The 18,395-nt window shown below is 38.9% G+C and overlaps 2 protein-coding genes and 2 non-coding genes across 7 annotated transcripts; 1 reads left to right on the forward strand and 3 right to left on the reverse strand.

The window, feature by feature from the left end:
- Window positions 1-2,154: 2,154 nt before the first annotated feature.
- On the reverse strand, window positions 2,155-2,318 carry LOC119883646. Its single transcript, XR_005440718.1, has one exon. It is a non-coding gene; the product is annotated as a U1 spliceosomal RNA (small nuclear RNA).
- Window positions 2,319-3,904: 1,586 nt separating this feature from the next.
- On the reverse strand, window positions 3,905-4,095 carry LOC119883655. The gene has a single exon (XR_005440725.1). It is a non-coding gene; the product is annotated as a U2 spliceosomal RNA (small nuclear RNA).
- A 1,496-nt stretch (window positions 4,096-5,591) lies between these two features.
- LOC119882250 (V-set and transmembrane domain-containing protein 5-like) lies at window positions 5,592-9,851 on the forward strand. 4 transcript variants are annotated; one of them, XM_038692240.1, is made up of 6 exons: window positions 5,592-5,649; window positions 6,253-6,341; window positions 6,481-6,813; window positions 7,898-8,224; window positions 8,604-8,747; window positions 9,267-9,560. In XM_038692240.1, exons 3-6 carry the CDS (start codon window positions 6,738-6,740, stop codon window positions 9,296-9,298), a joined length of 579 nt encoding a protein of 192 aa, XP_038548168.1. In that variant the 5' UTR covers window positions 5,592-5,649; window positions 6,253-6,341; window positions 6,481-6,737; the 3' UTR covers window positions 9,299-9,560. The 4 variants fall into 4 exon arrangements, 3 of the variants coding, with proteins under 3 accessions (XP_038548168.1, XP_038548170.1, XP_038548167.1); XM_038692242.1 differs by having other exon boundaries at window positions 6,253-6,315; XR_005440479.1 differs by lacking the exon at window positions 5,592-5,649 and adding an exon at window positions 9,602-9,851 and having other exon boundaries at window positions 6,218-6,341; window positions 9,267-9,386.
- A 183-nt stretch (window positions 9,852-10,034) lies between these two features.
- Window positions 10,035-18,383, reverse strand: med17 (mediator complex subunit 17). The gene is made up of 13 exons (XM_038692237.1): window positions 18,194-18,383; window positions 17,365-17,609; window positions 16,554-16,717; window positions 16,222-16,441; window positions 15,729-15,865; window positions 14,652-14,733; window positions 14,291-14,443; window positions 13,648-13,778; window positions 12,733-12,917; window positions 12,192-12,329; window positions 11,662-11,779; window positions 11,328-11,487; window positions 10,035-10,448 (listed from the first exon to the last, which is right to left on the reverse strand). The coding sequence occupies exons 2-13, from the start codon at window positions 17,597-17,599 to the stop codon at window positions 10,240-10,242; spliced, it is 1,932 nt and encodes a 643-aa protein (XP_038548165.1). The 5' UTR covers window positions 17,600-17,609; window positions 18,194-18,383; the 3' UTR covers window positions 10,035-10,239.
- Between the last annotated feature and the right edge of the window lie 12 nt (window positions 18,384-18,395).

The raw sequence follows: 18,395 nt of genomic DNA on the forward strand, positions 1-18,395 counted from the left end.
ACTGGAGCGTTATGTTCACTGCTGTCGGCGGAGGTCAGGAGAGTGAAAAAAACAAAACAATAATCGAATCTCTTAATTGAAAATCGAATGTGTACCCAACGGTCGAATATTCGGGTCCAGCCCTAGTGTCACCACACTCCTTCATTCCAAATTATTGCGTTTACTTCCGAAAGAATTGAAAGATCTCCACGAGTGCTTTTTTCTTTATTGGTAAATTGCAGATCTCCAAGAACGACAGTCACAAGTATAAAATGAGTAAGGAGTCTATTTAAACAAATCACTAAACTACACCGAAGACTCACAGAGGACAAGAGAGGGGGCACGTCCAGCCAATCAAACTAACAAGGGCTGAAATGATTCATCGATTAGTTAGATTACTAAAAGGCACTGATGCAAATTCTTTGCATCGATTCTTCGTTTAATCCGTATAACTATATAGCACACTGTTTTGCACGGACATTTATTACTGTCGCACGTGGCACTTATGTCACCTACCGCAACGGCACAATGGAACCTGATCAGAAAGCCCCCTGTGTGCCAGCGGACTAGGGCTGCAGCTAACGATGATTTTAGTATTCGAAGTTTCTATAGATTATTTCAACGATTCATCGATGCGTCATTTAAGAAGTACTTTTGCTTCGTGGCAGCGGTGCACGTTTATAGTTTATAGATATTTATTAGTCCTTTTCGGAAATTCATAGTGTGTCATACAGCAAACATCAGACCAACAACCAGACAGCTGCTTTACAAAAACAAACATCACCTGAGTGCTACAAGTTATACTAAAGGCTCGTGCAGACTACACGACTTTCAATGTCAGCCGATGGCTGTGCAGTTCACATAACTTGCTATAACATGACGGCAGTCTTTAAGTCGTTGTGGCGTTCACACTACTTGACTGATCGGTGACAGGGGGTCACACACACTACAGGAGCTGACAACAGCTGTGGCACCTGACGCTGGTTTCCAAACCACTTTTTTTAGTTTTTTTATTTTAATCAAGAAAACACACAACACAAGGTAACAGCAACTTAAGCATTTAACTGAAATCATGATTGATTGTTGAGTTGAAGGCTAGCCAAAGCAAGCTGCAATCTTCAGCTGAAAATGTACTAACGTGCGCTTGCTGTTCTCCGATCTGTTGATGTTGTTGGTCTGATGTTTACTGTATGACACACTATGAATTTGTGAAAGGACTAATAACTATCTATCATCTATCAACTTACACAGCTGATCCCATTACAGGGGGTGGGGGGCAAGCAGAAGTACTTCTTAAATGATGCTGTTAAAATCACATGTACAATTTATGGTGCAGGTACATAAGAAGGGGATGCTCTTCTCTTGCTTTTGGTGTGCAAGCAAAACCATACAAATAGTCGCTATTTGGCTACAAAAAGTATTGAATGAAGTACTGCTTTGACTGCAGACGTTTTGAAACTACTCGATGCTAGGCTGTTTCAAGTCAAGGAGTAGTGATACAAATATTGCAAAAAATGCTTGGAAGGGCTTTTCCTGGATGATGAGCATTGTGGAGCTTTTCTTATATCCACAGCATCGGTCGAGAGGGGCTTCAGTGCCATAAAGTGAACAAAGACTGACTGGAGAGGGCAACGTGAGTGTTCACACACTGACAAGGTTGCTCTTCATTAGCCTGGAGGGTCAAGACAGCACTTCAGTGCTATGCCAGTAGTGAAGAGGTGGCTCAAGGAGGCAGAAAGGAGGAGCCTGCAGTGAAAGATTCACAGCTCTCAACAAATGTATTTATATGAATGAAATCAAAAAATATATATTCCAATCTTTGAAATGTTATAATAAGAAAATGATTCTGTTCTTTGTTGTTTGGATGAATTATTAGAATGTATAAATCAATAATGTAACAGTTAAGGAAACACACAAGTAAAAATATACAAGGGGCCAGTAAAACTCTGAGCTATTTGCACAGATATGGGGGAAATGTTACGCTGGATATTGCCATATTAATTATATTATCACAGGTTTTAATTTTGCTTCTTAAACAGCGGCACACACATGACATGATATTCATCCCTACTTTTAATGAAATGTCAAAAGCTTCACAGCACTTGACATCACACCCCTAGTCTAATTTATAACATATAACAAACACTTGCTTTGGGTTTTCATTTCACATGTTATCAGGGGAGAGCGCGAACGCAGTCCCCCACTACCAGAAATTATGCAGTCGAGATTCCCACATTTGGGGAATTCGCAGAGGTCAGCTCAACCGGAGTGCAATGGCTAAGCCTCACCCTGGGTGAACCACCTTCTTGATCATGGTATCTCCCCTGCCAGGTAAGTATGAGTTGTACAGATCAGAGGCGAGGAGGTCTTTCACAGACATACCATGCAGACTGAGGGTGCTGACCATCTATAAATTACCTAAACCAGAGGCTATGGGTTGTGTGTGAATCTGCAGTACTTTAATACAGAAGAAACATTTCTGTATTAAGGCTGAAAACGATTATTTACATTTTACTTTACAAATAATGGCTACATTTCCCAGCATGCAATGCTGTATTTCCACATCTAAAGCTAACCTAAAATCACCAGTTGTATCTATTTACCGCAAACAAATGAGTCCAGCTCAACAGCAAGTTCAAGTGAGTCAAAGCTGAATCATATTGTAATCAAAAGTAGTTTGATTCACATTTGTAATTCAGAGAAAAGAATAAAAACACATACACCAGACTTTCCTCCCCCCTCACATTTCAACCACTTCCTCTTTCTTTGTTCACTGATGGTGAGCAACTGACATTCCAGCTACTGCCACCTACTGCTCTGGAGTGTGAACAACACTGGCCATGCTGTTTTGTAGAACACAATACAGTTCAACACCACAATAAACTGCAGCCTTCAAAATGATCATGCAGTTGAAGTAATACTTCTCTAAAACTGTTAAAGAGAGGATTTATTACAGGACTGTTATATTAGGCTGTATTAGTTTTAACTAAGTGTGCGTAACAAACTGGCAAATGACCAAGCTGTTGCTATGTATATGGTTAACAGCAACAACATACATCCTGTAACAGGATCAGCTGTGTAAATTGATAGATGATACATATTTATTAGTCCTTTTGGAAATTCATAGTGTGTCATACAGTAAACATTAGACCAACAACCAGACAACTGCACACAAACATCACCCGATGTTATACTAAGGTGCAGCTCCCCGACACCCAATTAGCTCATGACTGTGACGTTACCACCCAAACTCATGGCTCAACCAGGCAGAGAACAACACACACACGCGTATACATTTTCAGCTGAGGATTGCAGCTCACTTTTGATAGCCTTCAACTCAACAATCATATATAATAATAAGTATTGCGTCATCTGATCGGCACTTCTGATTGGCCTTTATAGAGACCACCGATCAGAAAACCCTAACTGAAATACCAAGTTGACACATGGAGTGGATGGAACAAGCCCCTATCCTCTTCTTTGCATCTTGTCAATTTTATATTTATATATTTTATGTTTATTATTATGCACAAAGTCACTAAAGCAAATTCTTTGTATGTGTAAACCTAATTGGCAATAAAGCTAATTCTGATATCCCTCAATAAGTAGTTAAAATGAACGTCACTTTATTCAGCCATAATATTAAAATTATGCTTACACCCAATGTATTAGAGGTGATATATATATATATTTTTTTTTTTTTTCTTTTTTACATAAAAGCTCTCCTTCTAAATAATGAGTCCAATTGGCTTATATTACTTGAATACACTTATGAATGCAAAACTTAATTACGATGGGGTATGTTGTAATATATTACTACATTAACTTGGATTAACAACCTGAATTGCACTGCCTTGAACAACCATTGCACCAAATGTGACCTGAACAGTGAACTATTAAGCTGATTTTATTTGTGAACATAGAAAGGGGGTGCACCGGTCCTGGAGATACTGCAATACCAGGTCGATGCGTGGAGTGGACGGAGCAAGCCCCTATTCCATCTCCCTGCTCCAAAAATCAATTTAATATATGGTCCCCGGGTAGGGGACGTATCAGATATTAAACTGATAAGAACAGATACTACACTTGATCTTAGCCAAAAGGCCGAGAAGCGATACTGAGAAAAGGTCAGGGATAAGGAGGTGATTCCTCGCACCGGGACTCTCACTGAGGGGTTGGAACATAAACATTTTTTAAAAACATACATTTGAGTTTAGTGCAATGTACTAGACAACATAGTACATTTGACATAATGTATCACCGGTGCTATTTTGTTGCGATATTTATATTTAACTAGTGTTTGTAAACGCGCCTTCTTGTGTGTTCCTGAACACGTGGTACGCTTTAGTCCAATCTATAGCGGACGACTAGAAACAACAAATTAAATCAAATTTATTTTTACAGACATGTCAGATATATATTATTCTTGTATATTATTTCAATTTAACTTAATGACGCGTAACGAGTTTGTGTACGTTGAGGGAAAGATTGTTTTACGATTGGTAAATACTCACTTCACAACAAACAGAGCTCCTCTACCAGTCTCTAGTGGAGAGGAGAGTTAACTGCACACTTAACGGCCTTTCGTCTCACACAAGGTGAGAAAAACTCCATAATGTAATCAATAAATAGTTATAATTTACCTGTACTCATCCAGAACAGAAGATATAACTATTCAAGGCAAATAATAACGGACTGTTTAACATTTAACCTTGCAATGTCTAATAAAAAAACCACAGGCGTTATCAGGTAAACAGCTTTGCAAAGCAAACGTTCAGTAATGACTGCAATAACCTCAACATAAACATCAACAGTGTCAATTAGTCAAAACTGTGTCCCTACACCGCCACCACTCACCCGCAGTAGTTAAGGTTAACGTACCAACTTAAAATAGATGCAGTAAGGTCACGTTCTTGGTCAAATATCTTATCAGCAAAACCGATAACTAGGTATCAAAGTACGGGCCTGTTATTTGAATGTGCTAAATAACTTCGTGACAAACTAAGTTATGACAAACATGCACTTGAGTCCATCACAAACTCAGTTGTGAAATACAGCTAAGTAACGTAACGTTACTTATCATCATGTGGACACGAAGGTGAAGTTAATTAACATGAAGTTAACCTTAACCCGCCGTTAGCGCGGCTAGAAAAGGACTAAACAATATATAGAGAGACCGTCCACTGCCACCCTAACGAGAAGTATTGACACAACTGAGTTTTCATTCTACAAAAAAATATATAAGCAAGAAACAAAATAAATTAATGTGGACATGCTAGCTACCAATTAGCTTAAACTTGGCTAAGGTCACGTTAGCTTAACGTTCATAAAAACACGGTTGCAGCGGTGAAAAACCAAATTAAACCCGTCAACAAGTTGGCTTCTCAATTCTCCTTATGCTAATCGTTAATGTTATTATTGTATCTACAAAAAACACGTTAAGTTGGTCAATAAAAATGAACTTACTAAACATCGTCTTCGACTCTGCTGCTCCGGTAATTACTCCTGTGTCGCACTTCCAAAACGATGTAAGCTAGTTTACGTACGAACGTGCGCAGAATTACGTAACGTCAACTGTTTACGCAGTCGTTTAGCTAGCTACACAGACGATTGTTAAATTAAATCCACGAACAAAACATGAAAGACAGTTTCGCCTGTGAAAACATTTAGGTAGGCTGCAGTTTATCCTTCTATGGCCAAAATCTATTGTTGGCGCATTAATTCTGAACTTTTAAAGAAAATCCAAGCTCATTTAATTATCCTAAAATAAACTAAAAACAGCAAAAGAAATAGAATAGCTACCGTTAGCATTTTCCAATAGATATTTTTGAATTCTTAAAGTCAACTTAAATCTTTAGTTTTTCTGATTCAAGTTCAATATTTGGCATAGTAAGTTTTTTTTGTTATACAAAATTCTTAATCGTCAAGTATTGCAGTGTAATTTATATAAATAAAGCAAAGAGTATAAATACAAGGGTTTATTTCTGATTCTGTTTGGTAGGCTAAAGTATCACATTTTTGAACTTGGGGATTGTTCATCCTTTCTAACGGCTTCGTTCAATGACAAACTCATTTACAATCAACCAAAGTCACCAAATTAATATTTCCTTCAATGAAAAGGCTCATTATTCCCCATTCCAATATGGCCATAGCAGCATATAGTATGCCTTCTAAATTGAAATGTCAGTTCATTGTTACTGTGTTTACTGTGGGTTGTGTGTCTTGGTGCATTCCTGTGAATTCAAACTTCCTGTTTGACATGTTTTGTCACAGAATGAATACTGGATGATTCAACCTATCCTGGTTTCATTTTGTGATAGTGTGTCTGCTATACAGGTCAGTGTTTGTTGGACACGGGAGGGGTAAGTAAACTGAGAAGGATATATGTCTGTTTGCGCTACAGTTTTTCTTCCCCTAAGTGTGTTTTTGTGTGTGTGTGTGAGATCACAGAACGCTGAGTACATGTTGGCTTATTAATCTCTGGCTCAACCTGTCTGATAGGTGTCGGCTGGCTGGCACTAACTTGCGCAGCTATGAAGAGAAATCCAGCACAGTCCTGAGAGAGGAGGGAAACTCCAGCATTTCTTCACTTCACAGAACAAAAATAAGGAGGAAAAAGGACAGTGGAAAAGGAAAACCCTGGGAACGAGGAAAGGCTGTTTTGGAGGGAGAAAGACAGAGAAAAGAATGCTTCAGAATGTGAAATAACCTGGAGGACATTATTCTACTACAGTTCGACTAATGGGTCTGGGATTCTAATGTGGCATTTCAGGCTCTGGGATGTACAAGATGTTGCTGTGTTTCTCAGCATCGCACTTTATATGTGTCACCTAGGTAAGAATTCCAACGTATTTGACTAGTGGGTTTGAGAGCATGCATATATGGCAATCCTATATTAGTTCAGGACAAAGTCCACACGATGACGATCCAACCCTTTCAATAGGAACTTAAATAGAGAACCTGGGAAGAATGAAAACTAAAGATAGAACTTTTCTCAGGTTGCATACCATTGCTAAGTAGATCACAACACTAGTATGTACAAATGGCTGTGTACATGTAAACATCAGAATGTCCTGTTCTGCACCCAAGGTCTCAGTACCTTAGGGATCTGATTCTTTACAAACGCAAGTCAAGTTGCACAGAATAATTACACCATGTCCAGTGTCTTTGGAAATAAAATTGGCTAAACTAACACAGCTCCTAAGAGCATGTGTTAAATAGATTGGTTCACACAGATCTATGGTAAAATTTATCTATTTATCTATAGGATATCAGACTTTCCCCACGCTGTGTTGTTTCTTAGTCAGCATTGGCATTCTCAGGTGTAATTTTTTACCTTTGACTCATTAAGCAAACACACCACCAGCAGAACCAGATCCCACAATGAAACTCCTGAGAAACTATTTGATGAGGGGTGGCCAAAACAGTCACAAGGCCAGTATTACTGTTTCTATTCAAATTAGTACTTCTCAGCTTGTTTAACAAGTTTCTTTTCTACAGCACAGGATAGCACATTATATTCTTTACATAGAAGTGAATGCATTAGTCACAGTGTTTAGTCAGAGACATAACTAACTGTCATGAAGGGAAAAACCTGTGAGGTCAAATATTTTATTTTTATGGAGCTGGACTGTGTTATACATTGCAGCGTTTATGCTGTAATTACTGTCCTATCTGGATAAAGGTTGATCATTAACTAAGTGTGAAAGGTGTTTATCACGTAGTGTACAATATTTTGTGCAATCTGATGTCAAAGCTAAATCTATCTTTACCTTTACATATATATAAGTTTTTGCACCATATCTTATATTATATGTGTTATTATTATTATACAGATGTATGTATTTGTTTTCTTCTCCAGTATACATTTCATAGTGAATCTATAATCTATATCTCTTAATTCTTTTCACTTTGGAAGCTGGAGCCATCTCCATCCATTCTCCCCAGAAGAGCCTCACCAGGTCAGTGCAGGAGGATGTGTTTTTCTCGGTGGATATTACCTGCGATGGGATCCCCACCATACAATGGACCTTTATGTCAGGAGCGGTGAGCCGCACCATAGGGACATGGCAGCCGGGGTTGTACACTAACATAACGGTGGATTACAGTAGCAGAGTGCAGCACTACAACAATGGCTCTATGGGCCTGTCAGACCTGCGCCTGGCAGATGCTGGATACTACCAGGTCACTGTCACAGAAACAGCAGGAAGCAGCAAGGATGCTGGCTTTGTCCTGAAAGTGAACGGTGAGTGCGTCTGGCATTCTGTGTGTCATTTCTACTATGTGCCTTTCAGATCTGAAAGCAGGGATTTTGAGTTTATCAAAGTTATTCATCAGTAAACAACACAAATATTTTTCTGTCTATCTTTGAAAAACATAAACTGATATGGGATTGTTGCGTTAAAAAAATTAAAGTGTAAGATACACTGGATGATTTTTATTATTATTTCTTATTATTTACTGACACGTGGTAATTGCCTTCTTGCTATTGTGTTACCTCATCTCTGCATACAAGCTGCATTCCTAACATATTTATTTTGTGTTTGTATCGCTGGTAAATAATAGCCTGTGCCTAAGGCTTTTTTGCACTAAGTAAATAAGTCTCCTGTGTCCTTGTCCTCCAGAGGTGCTGTATGAGGACCTTCAGTACCTGTCTGTCTCTGCCTTGGCACTGGCCTGTTTGACTGGCCTTCTCATGCTGGTAATGTGGCTACTGGACAAGGTCTACAGGAAGATCGTGGCATGGAAACGCAGGAAAGAGATGCCAGGTAAAGCAACATGAAAAATAAGTTTATTAAGTACATGCACAGGTTGTATGAAACACCATCACGATGACCTTTACATTAAGGATTAAACTCTCACAAGATAAAAATTAACTTCACTCACACAAGCTACTGTAATAACTCAGTGGGAGTTATTACAGTAGCTTGGTGAACAGGGTCAATAAAAAGATTGTCTACATAAGATTAGCTATTCAGGATCATGGACAAAATACATTTTAAACAAGGATATTAAATGAAGGATGTTAATCATCTCTTTATACGAACAAGAGGTTTTTTTGACGTGAACCTCATTGTTTACTCAGCTGATTCCTTACTGCTGCATCATTGTGTGAATTGTATGAATACTGTTTGGTGGGTGTGAACGTGGGTTGAAGTTATGTATTGCTTCTATGAATGGGTGTGTTAAGAGTACAAAGGTCTGCAAAGTTTTATTATAGCTTTGTTACAGCAGTATGTTGTGTGAACGTTTCTGTATTGACTAAGTTCAATTCAACCTTTATGCAGAAAATGATGCAACAGAGCTGCAGCCTCTTTGATGGACGTCTAACTGTGCATCATACCAGGCATGAAAACACACCAGAGACTGTTCATCAAACTCTGCAACAAGGACTAGTTTTTTTAAATGTAGGTATTGTGTATATAAAATAAGTGAGTAATTGTTTTAGTTCAACGAGTTATATGTTTACAATTTGTATTGAATACGCATGCATTTACAGCTCACTGCTGATGACACTGGATTGAATGTAAATATTTTACATGCCATAGAAAAATACATACTATATTTATTGTCTAAGCAAAGTCATTGTCCTTTTCTTTTACTCTGCTTGCCTTCTACACAGCAATCATCAGAACTTGAATCAAGCTTTGGAAAAACTTTTAGAATTATGCAGCAGGTAGTCCCGTCTCAGACTTTAGATGAAGTGATAATAGATGGAGAAACAAATTACTACTTTTCAGGTCTTGAGATTAACGTTTTCAAAAAGCAACAACTCAAAAAAACAAAGGACTGTTGATTTTAAAAAAGTGATTCCATAGGATTGTGATATTTTAAACCCGTTGGATGGTAGAACTAAAACCTCACTCATCATGGATCTTGCTTAAACCTGATGAATCACACTAAAAGAAAAACGCTGTTGCTGTGATGAGGATAACACAAGGCTACAAAAACGCATTCCTAATAAGAAAACATTGAAGTGTTTACCAGACGTCCTTAGAAAACATCAAATTCATAGCTTTATTCTTATGATGACATGACAAATCAGCACAAATACATAATGACAGGCTGTTTTTTTTTATTTTGTATCAAACTGTTTTGAGGTATACATACACTCCAAACCTATCAAAGACAGAGCAGTCAACAGACACTACTGGAGGTTGAAAGGAGTTTATGGCCGTGTTCAGAAAGTCTATGAGTTGGGAAAAAGTGTACACGAAGTAAAAGTCACATTTTGTACAAATGATGACGCCGAGGCTGTATCTAAGGACAGGGAGTCAGTGCAGCCATGAGGAGCTCCATCTTGTAGACAAAGTTTCGTCCCTCCATCTTGCTCCAGTGAACCTCTTTGCATGGCCCTCTGAGGTGACACCACTTGGCGTCCTGGATGACATCGCTCTTTGGCAGATCTTTGATCTGGCTGCGGGAGAACTGGACCAAAACTTTGCACCCGCTTTCTGGGCCGTTACGCACTGAATAGACAAACAGATACAGACACTGTATTAGTGACTAAAATATGTTAATAATATTCTTGGTAATTTCAGGTTATGAGGATATTCAGTATTACTTTATTTTTAACTGCCTTAAAATACTCTGTAATGTTAGTTAACATAAATATAATGTTGACATGATACATTCCAGGAGGTTGCGGTGATGTGTTTTGATTTGCTTTCTTACTGATTCCTCAGCTTGTATTAACCTGTCTTCTTTCATCTTGAGCGATTTCCTACTTCTCTAAAATTTTCCACAACCACAAGAGACTAGGGTGTGGCCTAGTTAGATTCAGCTCTACACATGTAATTAGTGAGAGCAATTCAAGAGCTGATACCCTTATTCAGGAAAAAAAAGTGTAGTCCATTAACACAAAATGCAACAGGTCTGATCTTTAATGCATCACATTCTGGTCAATTAGGGTTAATTTTGGTAGCAAAAATGTTATTATTTCTCCCACCATGACTGTTGTCAGTGCACATTGATGAGTCTAGAGGGAAGTCCTTGTTTGATTCTGAGATACTGACCCAAAAACCCAATGAAACTGATAGGTCAACATTGTTTAGCTTTCGAGCTAGTTAGCTGCACTGGATCTGGCAATTCATTTAGTGGACTAAGAAAACTGCACCATAATGGCAATAATAAAACTTCACAAGTAGCTGATTTTTAACATGTTTCAAAACTGATATGTTGTGTAATTTTCTTAAAAATCTACACAAGAACTTCCTGCCTGGATCTTTACAATATGTATGATCATGCTTTTTTCATGAATATACATTGGCACCACTGAAAGACTGAAAAACAAACAGAGAAGGTCTTAGTGAGCATTTTCTCCTCATAAACAACCTCACCCGTCTCACCTGAGATGGCATACTCTCCATTGGGAGAGGCAACAGTGACAGCAGAGGCATTTCCAATGCTCTCCACTGGGCCCAGGCCTACATGGTTACTGAAGCTTAAGACATGCCAGCCCATCACTTTGGCCAGCTGCTGAACAGCATGCACCTGATGCTGCGACATCTGTAACAACAAGATGGAAAAAAGGAGGCAGTGATACATGTGACTTTAAAAAGTGACACAAAACGTAAAAAAAAAACCATTTGTATCACACTGTTTTGAGCTCAATACGCAACAGAACTACAATCCTACATACAGCTTTCAGCAAACTGTGTGGTTAATAGTTAACTGTGAAACCTGTGAGAGGAGGAAGTCCTGCAACTCCTGTTCCTGGTGCGACAGTGTGACGACACGTCCATCTCTGTGCACCACTCTGATTTGCTCAACACCGATGTTCAGCTGCAGCTGAATGGACCTAAACACACAAAACAGATGGGAGAGGGATCATACGCCTCAGTCAAGTGGAATGAGACCAAACATGTGCCTGTAATAAAATACAGAATGAGGGAATAAAAACAATGCCTCTTATTAAAACAGACTGGTCCCTGTACGTTACAGTCATGCAAGGCTCGGTCACTGCCATTTCTAATTTTAGAATGGGATTAAAGCGAAATTGAAAGCTAAATTGAAAATAAACCTGTTAATCATGCTAAACAGGCCTCCGAATAAATTTCATAGCTTTCAATTTACATAATTTGAAAAGTTATTAAACAGTCTGCAGATACCCACAGCTGCTCATAAATATATTAGCAGGTTCTCCTCTGTATCTTGCATGTCTCTCTCTGCTCTGGTTCTTCCTTTATCCTTCCCTCTTCTCCTCCACTTACTTGCAGATTTGCTCGTAGCCCTGAGAGGTGATGAGCACCTTAACACTGGACTCATACACATCGTTGATATTGGACCAGTGAGCCTGGATCTGGGGGTCTTCTATTCGGCTGGCCAGGCTGTCGATGGTCCGCGCCGTCCTGGTGATCACAAACGTAAACATCAATATAATATAACATAAATATCAAATAAGGATTACAATTTTAGCTTCAAAATGAATTTTCTTGAGATCAAAGAGAACAAAGTAAGCCACCTTTTGGCCAAATCTGGCATTGCAAATAGTGAAGAGCACGTAAGAGAGTGTCATATCATGTGGCCTAAATATTACTAATTTTCAAGACGTCTTAACTATTTGCAAAACATGACATAATAAACCTAGCACTTCTGCTTGGATTACGTACAGTACATTTACATAGTATTTCCTGTGGTAATACATAGTTGAATAGATGAATGAGTATTGGCTGCGACAAAATGTCACTGCCAATTGTTTTTGTGATCAGATCAGTCCTCACATAAAATCATAGATGGCACAACCAAAGTTACCTGCTACGTAGGAAGATGTGTTTGGCCTGTTTGATGATCTTCTCCAGAAGCCCCTCATTCTGCTGCAAGTTGGAGATTTCAGCTTTGTCGTAGGCCTGCGGCCCTGCTAGTCGCTGGCGTTTATGGCCAAAAGGGGCAGTAGCAGGATGTGGCATCACCACAGAGCTCAGCTGTTGCTTGTGGAACTGTAACAGAGACAAGGTTGTTAAATTAAATGATAACTGATTAAATTAAACCATTATGAATAAAGGAAAGACTTGTACTGATGGTGGTTTTCTAGATGTTTGGGGAGCTATTTATCTTTGTTCAAATGTGTTGCAGGGCGTCTCCCGTCTGCTTTGGTGTAAGCACATTTCCCATGGCTGACAAAAAAGACTGAACTGAACTAAAGTAAAACTGTAATTTTGCTGTTTAAATATTTTCAGATCGTAGTTTGGCATCTATTTATATTTCCAGTCTTATCCCTGTAATGGGAATTGTATCCTGTGAACAAAAGTCAAACTGGTTGTAAAAAGGTTTCCAGCTGAGCCAAGTAAATTTACTATCCAGCATTTCTAGACAGTACGGACCATCCGATACAGTATTTTTTAAAAACAAATCCAATAATCATATTTTGGCTAATAATCTTCTTTACACAAGCCATATCATAAATAAAAATTGTGATGGTTCCTGTAAACTCGTTTCTTTTTAATAATTCTGAACTAGGAATGAAGTGGGCAGAGCATTTTCTGGTTGATAGACTTGAATGAGCTAAACTACAGAATGGTGCACTGTTTCAAAGCATTTCTATACTTCAGTTTCTTATCATTTATCAGCTGACATAAGTGCCGATACAGATATATCTGCAATAAGCTTATCTCTCTACTAGACAGTAGCTTCAGATGAGATGCAGAGTGTCTTCACACAGTGTTTCACCTCTCTCATCATTTGATGCAGATTGTGTTCCAGTACGTAAAGATGGTCGTCTGGTTTGGGTTTCTCTGGGGACACCCGATGGTTCTTTTTATCTCCCGTTGAGTGGCACAGTGAGATGGAGAGCTGCAGACCTATAAAGTAGGATTACAGGAACAAACAAGGCGCAAGTCTGTTTGTCAAAGCAGACTCCAGAGCCACAGAGATGATAAAAAAGGCAGGAATGTTTGATTTACAATGTTTGATCACTTAGTGTTCCCTTTTCCCCTCAAAGTTATTCAAATGCTAATATTAGGAATAATATTTGTCCCAGGGTAGAAACTGAACTTTAGATAAACTACTACTGTAAACAACCTCTTTCTATAAATAGTTTTATCTTTTTCCTTAGTGTTTTGGAATAATCTTTCATACAATCAGTTATCACATGTCACTTTTCCACTTTTAGAGTATGATACTAATAAAGAACTATTAGAACATAGTATGGGCAGTGGTCTTACTTAACTTACAGTATAGGGACATAAAACACATAGATTGTGTACTTTAAAGTCAAATATGCAACAACCATAGATCCTCTCATGATTGTGTCTAACAAGACTGTATTTGTGCTGAAGTTTTCTCACGGCGATGTTGTCATGAGCGTTCTAACCTGGGAACGGCTGTGAGATGATCTGATTCTTCACAACAATGTGAGGGATCTGGGATTTAATCTGAACAGCTTCCCTGGACAGCTGGGCAAAGATCTCCTTACAGAGCAAAACGTTCTGAGCCGCCTCTAGCTTCACATGCCACGCCTGGGTTCCTGGGTGGAAAGAAAGGTAAAAAAAGAGATGGCGTCAGGAAGATCAGAGAGAGAACAGGCGAGGAGAATGGGAAAAGAGAAAAAAATATATATAAAAATTTGGGTTGTGGAAGAAAAGAAAGTAAGGGAATTTCAGTGATGACATACATTTACTAATTATACAGACAGAGATTCAGACAGTTACATGTCTTTGTGTATTGAACCATACCAGCTTTGGTTTTTGGCGGTCTCCGGAACAGGTTGACGGTTCCCAGATCACCGATGTCTGGAGCTTGTTTCTGGATGGACACCTGAAGACAAAAACAGCACTCGACTAATTGAACTACATGTTTATGAAATTTTACATAGTGTATGGGTGATGTGGGTGATATGGAAACTGTAAAAAAAAAATAATAATAATAATAAAAAAAAATAATTATAGCTGCACCAAATAGATTCTATGTAACTAACTCAAATATTTACGCTGCTATAAGATGATACTTCACTCAAGATCTTTTTTTTTTTTTTTTTCCCTCTGTCATGCAATTCACACAAAAATGCAGGGGGGGGTGGGGGGGTGGCAACTAAATGAACTCCAATTTCTAATTAGAGTGTGATGGACAATTCACCTATATAAAATCAAAATCACCACAGACGTATTTTAATAGAACATGTCATTGTGGAGAGACATTTTGATCCATGTTTCAGTGTTTCCCACAGGATTTTAAGAGAGTATGGTGATTAATTCTTAATATTCTTCTCTTTAATGTTTTTCTAGCAACCTAAACTAAATAATAGAAAATAAGTAGAGAAAAGTAATTTCTCTAACATTTTATTGTTGTTTTTCTTACTTTTAATGGACACATGTAATATGTTTTATACTTTCTCTGAATATAATCCAATTAATCTTATTTCTATACTGTATAAACACCTTACTTTTACAACCGGACGTTGTCACATGTATCCTTGCGCTAAATTCATCAAGTCCGACCCAATTTGATAAATTATGTTGCATGTGGTTCTCATGTCGCGTAGCATGAAGACTTCACAGCCTCTCTTCAGGTAGGACTCTCATACTGCAACACTTTTCTTTATAGAGAGAAAATTCCAGGATAAAGTCGCTAACCTGCCTGTCAGTGCGAGCTTACAGCAGCGCCCACGTTAGAGGTCTGAAATGTTATTATGAGACGTGTAAAAATATATTTGGTTCATTTTGAAACTATGGCGGAGCAAATTAGACTGGTCTAATTAGCCGCCATGGTCTCGTTAATTAACAGGAAACACTGATGTTTTGTTTCCCTCTCACCTTGATATAAGCAGATCCCTCCAAATCACTGGGTATCTGGACATCAAGGGGGCAGTAGTCCTCTGGGATCTTTTTGTCCAGATCAATGTCTGTGTTCTTGATCACCTCAAATGTGCCATGGTGAGGAAAAAGGGAACCTGCAGGGATACATAATGAAAACATGTTAGCTTGGGGTTATCCTGTCTGGTAGAAGAGGTGTCCTCATGTTAGATGGCTACATTTATATAGCGCTTTTCTCTAAAGTTTTTTGCTGCTCATGCACACACACAATGGCAGCAAGCTATCACGCAGGGTACTGGCCAACCATTGGGAGGAATTTGGGTTTCAGTGTCTTTCCCAAGAACAGGAGAAGGTGGGAATCAAACCACCAACCCTGTGATGATGATTCGACGTGAACGACCTGCTTTACCTCCCCAGACACAGCTGCCCATTACTTTGTTTTGCAAGAACCCTTTTCCAGATTTGACTAAACATCCATTAGATGCCTTATCACCTGCGCTCCTGTAGCTGAGGTCTCCTAGGATCTTGTCACCCACTTTGCGTAGTTTCCACTGTGAGCGGAGACGCAGCAGCTCAGAGTTGAAGTCCCTCTGCCTCCTGTTCTCCATGTTCTCGGTTACTGACTTATTGAGTTTCTCTGCTCCCTTCAAGAGGAGATGTGCTGCTGTGGCCAATGATTTCTTTTTACTGATCAGCTGGAACACCTGGGGGGTCTGCACAAGGTGAAGGTGAATGGAGAGTGGATGGATGTGTGTTAGAGAGAAGGTGCACAGATCTCTTTGAGAAACATGAATATTTTATCAGTGATATTATTAAGCAGTTTACCTTGCCAGCTGTTGGATCCTGAGACACAGGGTCTAAGGCCATGTACTTCTTCTCTTTCACCACGCTGAGCACATCATAGAGTACACACATCTCCGTCAGGGCACTGCGCAGGTTGTTACGCACCGAGTCCCAGGGCCAAAGAGATGGCTGAAATTTTACTGTGCCTGTGTAAGGAAACCATCAATCAGATCTTATTCTAACAGAGAAAACCAAATCAATTTGACTTTGTTATATTATATAAGAGTATATTTTATTTTGAATCCATCCATGTCACCCATATGCGCTAATTCGGTGCAGGGTCATGTCTACTGGAGCATTCTGTATTAATAACAGGAAGGTGTTACAGGTAGGGACGTGAGTAATGACTGTTAAGGAAAGTCTCTTTACCTTAATATGTTTGTATTATGTTTTTTTTAAATATCGGGTTCCTACTTTATCTTGATGTGAAAGTCTTAACTTTTTATTTTTATTAATTAGATTACCAACTGCCTGGATAAGGGGCCATTTAACTTAAAACATCAGGGCATAAACAGTTTATTGGGGAAAAGTTGTGGATTTTTTATTAACTTTCATTAGTAAAAGACAGGACAAAAGACAAGCTTGTAGTATAAAAAAATAATAGTCCAGCAATGCATTACATTTGAGGACCTTGACAAAGAGAGCTGTAATAACAGATTAAAATTTAACTTAGCTGTGCAGCAACCTGAGATCTCTAGTGTTATCAGTGATGGATCAATCATAGCTGGTGCCACTCAGATTAACAGAATCTAGCTCTGACTCTAAATTCTCCTTGCTTTCTGTTGAGAGGTACCTTCTTCTTCCTCCGGCTCCTGCTTGCCCCACTCACGGCCCCTGGGTTCACCTTCGCCTCCATCCTCCTCTGAGTCAGATCCCTGGCTGAAGTCAATCCTTTGTGCCAACTTTGCCAAGTTCTGGGACATGGACAGAGGGGGGACATATGTCTCTGTCCCATCCAGGGCCACTTCCTGCACCTGCTTCTCACAGGAAGACTCAATGCTGACCCTCACCGCTGGACCACCAGACATGATGACAAAGCTGATATGAGGAAGACAAGCAGAGAGATCACAGTAGAGGACAAAGCAATTCAACAAAATGAATCTCGACAACCTGTGCTTAATAATTTGAATAATTTGACATGTTTTTAAACCAATTTGAATAAAAGGAGACCAAATACAAATTCACAAACGTTTGAACTGAAAATGAAATGTATGGGGTTGATTGTTCTTATGTAGTTTGTATGATGCTTTGGCAATATTGTTATACATTCATGCCAATAAAGCTAATTTGAATCGAATTGAATCAACAGTAACATGGTTTCACCACCTCCAAATCTATACTATTATAATTTAAGCCATTTAGGACTGTTGGGGACCTGTTGGTTTATCTGTTAAATGAGCTGGCTTGTCTTTAAATCTTGAGATTTTTAACAGTAAAGTAACAGCACAAACAATAATTACTTATAATGGCTTCACTGTAGCAGCATTGGGTTGTATTTTTTGCTACGTTTAGCTTGCAAGGCTAGCTAGCGTTAGCCCCTTGCTAATCTCACAGGATAAATAAATGGCCGTGGAGCGCGAAAGCTATGTCCAAATATCAGCTTTTAATTGTGTAAATCTTACCTCTGATATTCACTAGAATCACAAGTACAAACGGTTATTCACTGGAGTTGTGGTATATTTTCCTGTAGCGCCCTGAATACTTAACTCTTCGCTCCCTTTAACGTTACACAGATACAAGCGGGCTCTACTGCCCCCTAGCGCGGTGCTAACGGAATCGGAGGCTGCTTGTAGTTTTAGGAGCTTCACGTCACTTTCTTTCAAA

Source organism: Micropterus salmoides, unplaced genomic scaffold (genome assembly GCF_014851395.1).
Source record: "Micropterus salmoides isolate LMB-PRFRI ecotype aquatic unplaced genomic scaffold, ASM1485139v1 Ms_hic_scaffold_3, whole genome shotgun sequence".
NCBI classification, from domain to species: domain Eukaryota; kingdom Metazoa; phylum Chordata; class Actinopteri; order Centrarchiformes; family Centrarchidae; genus Micropterus; species Micropterus salmoides.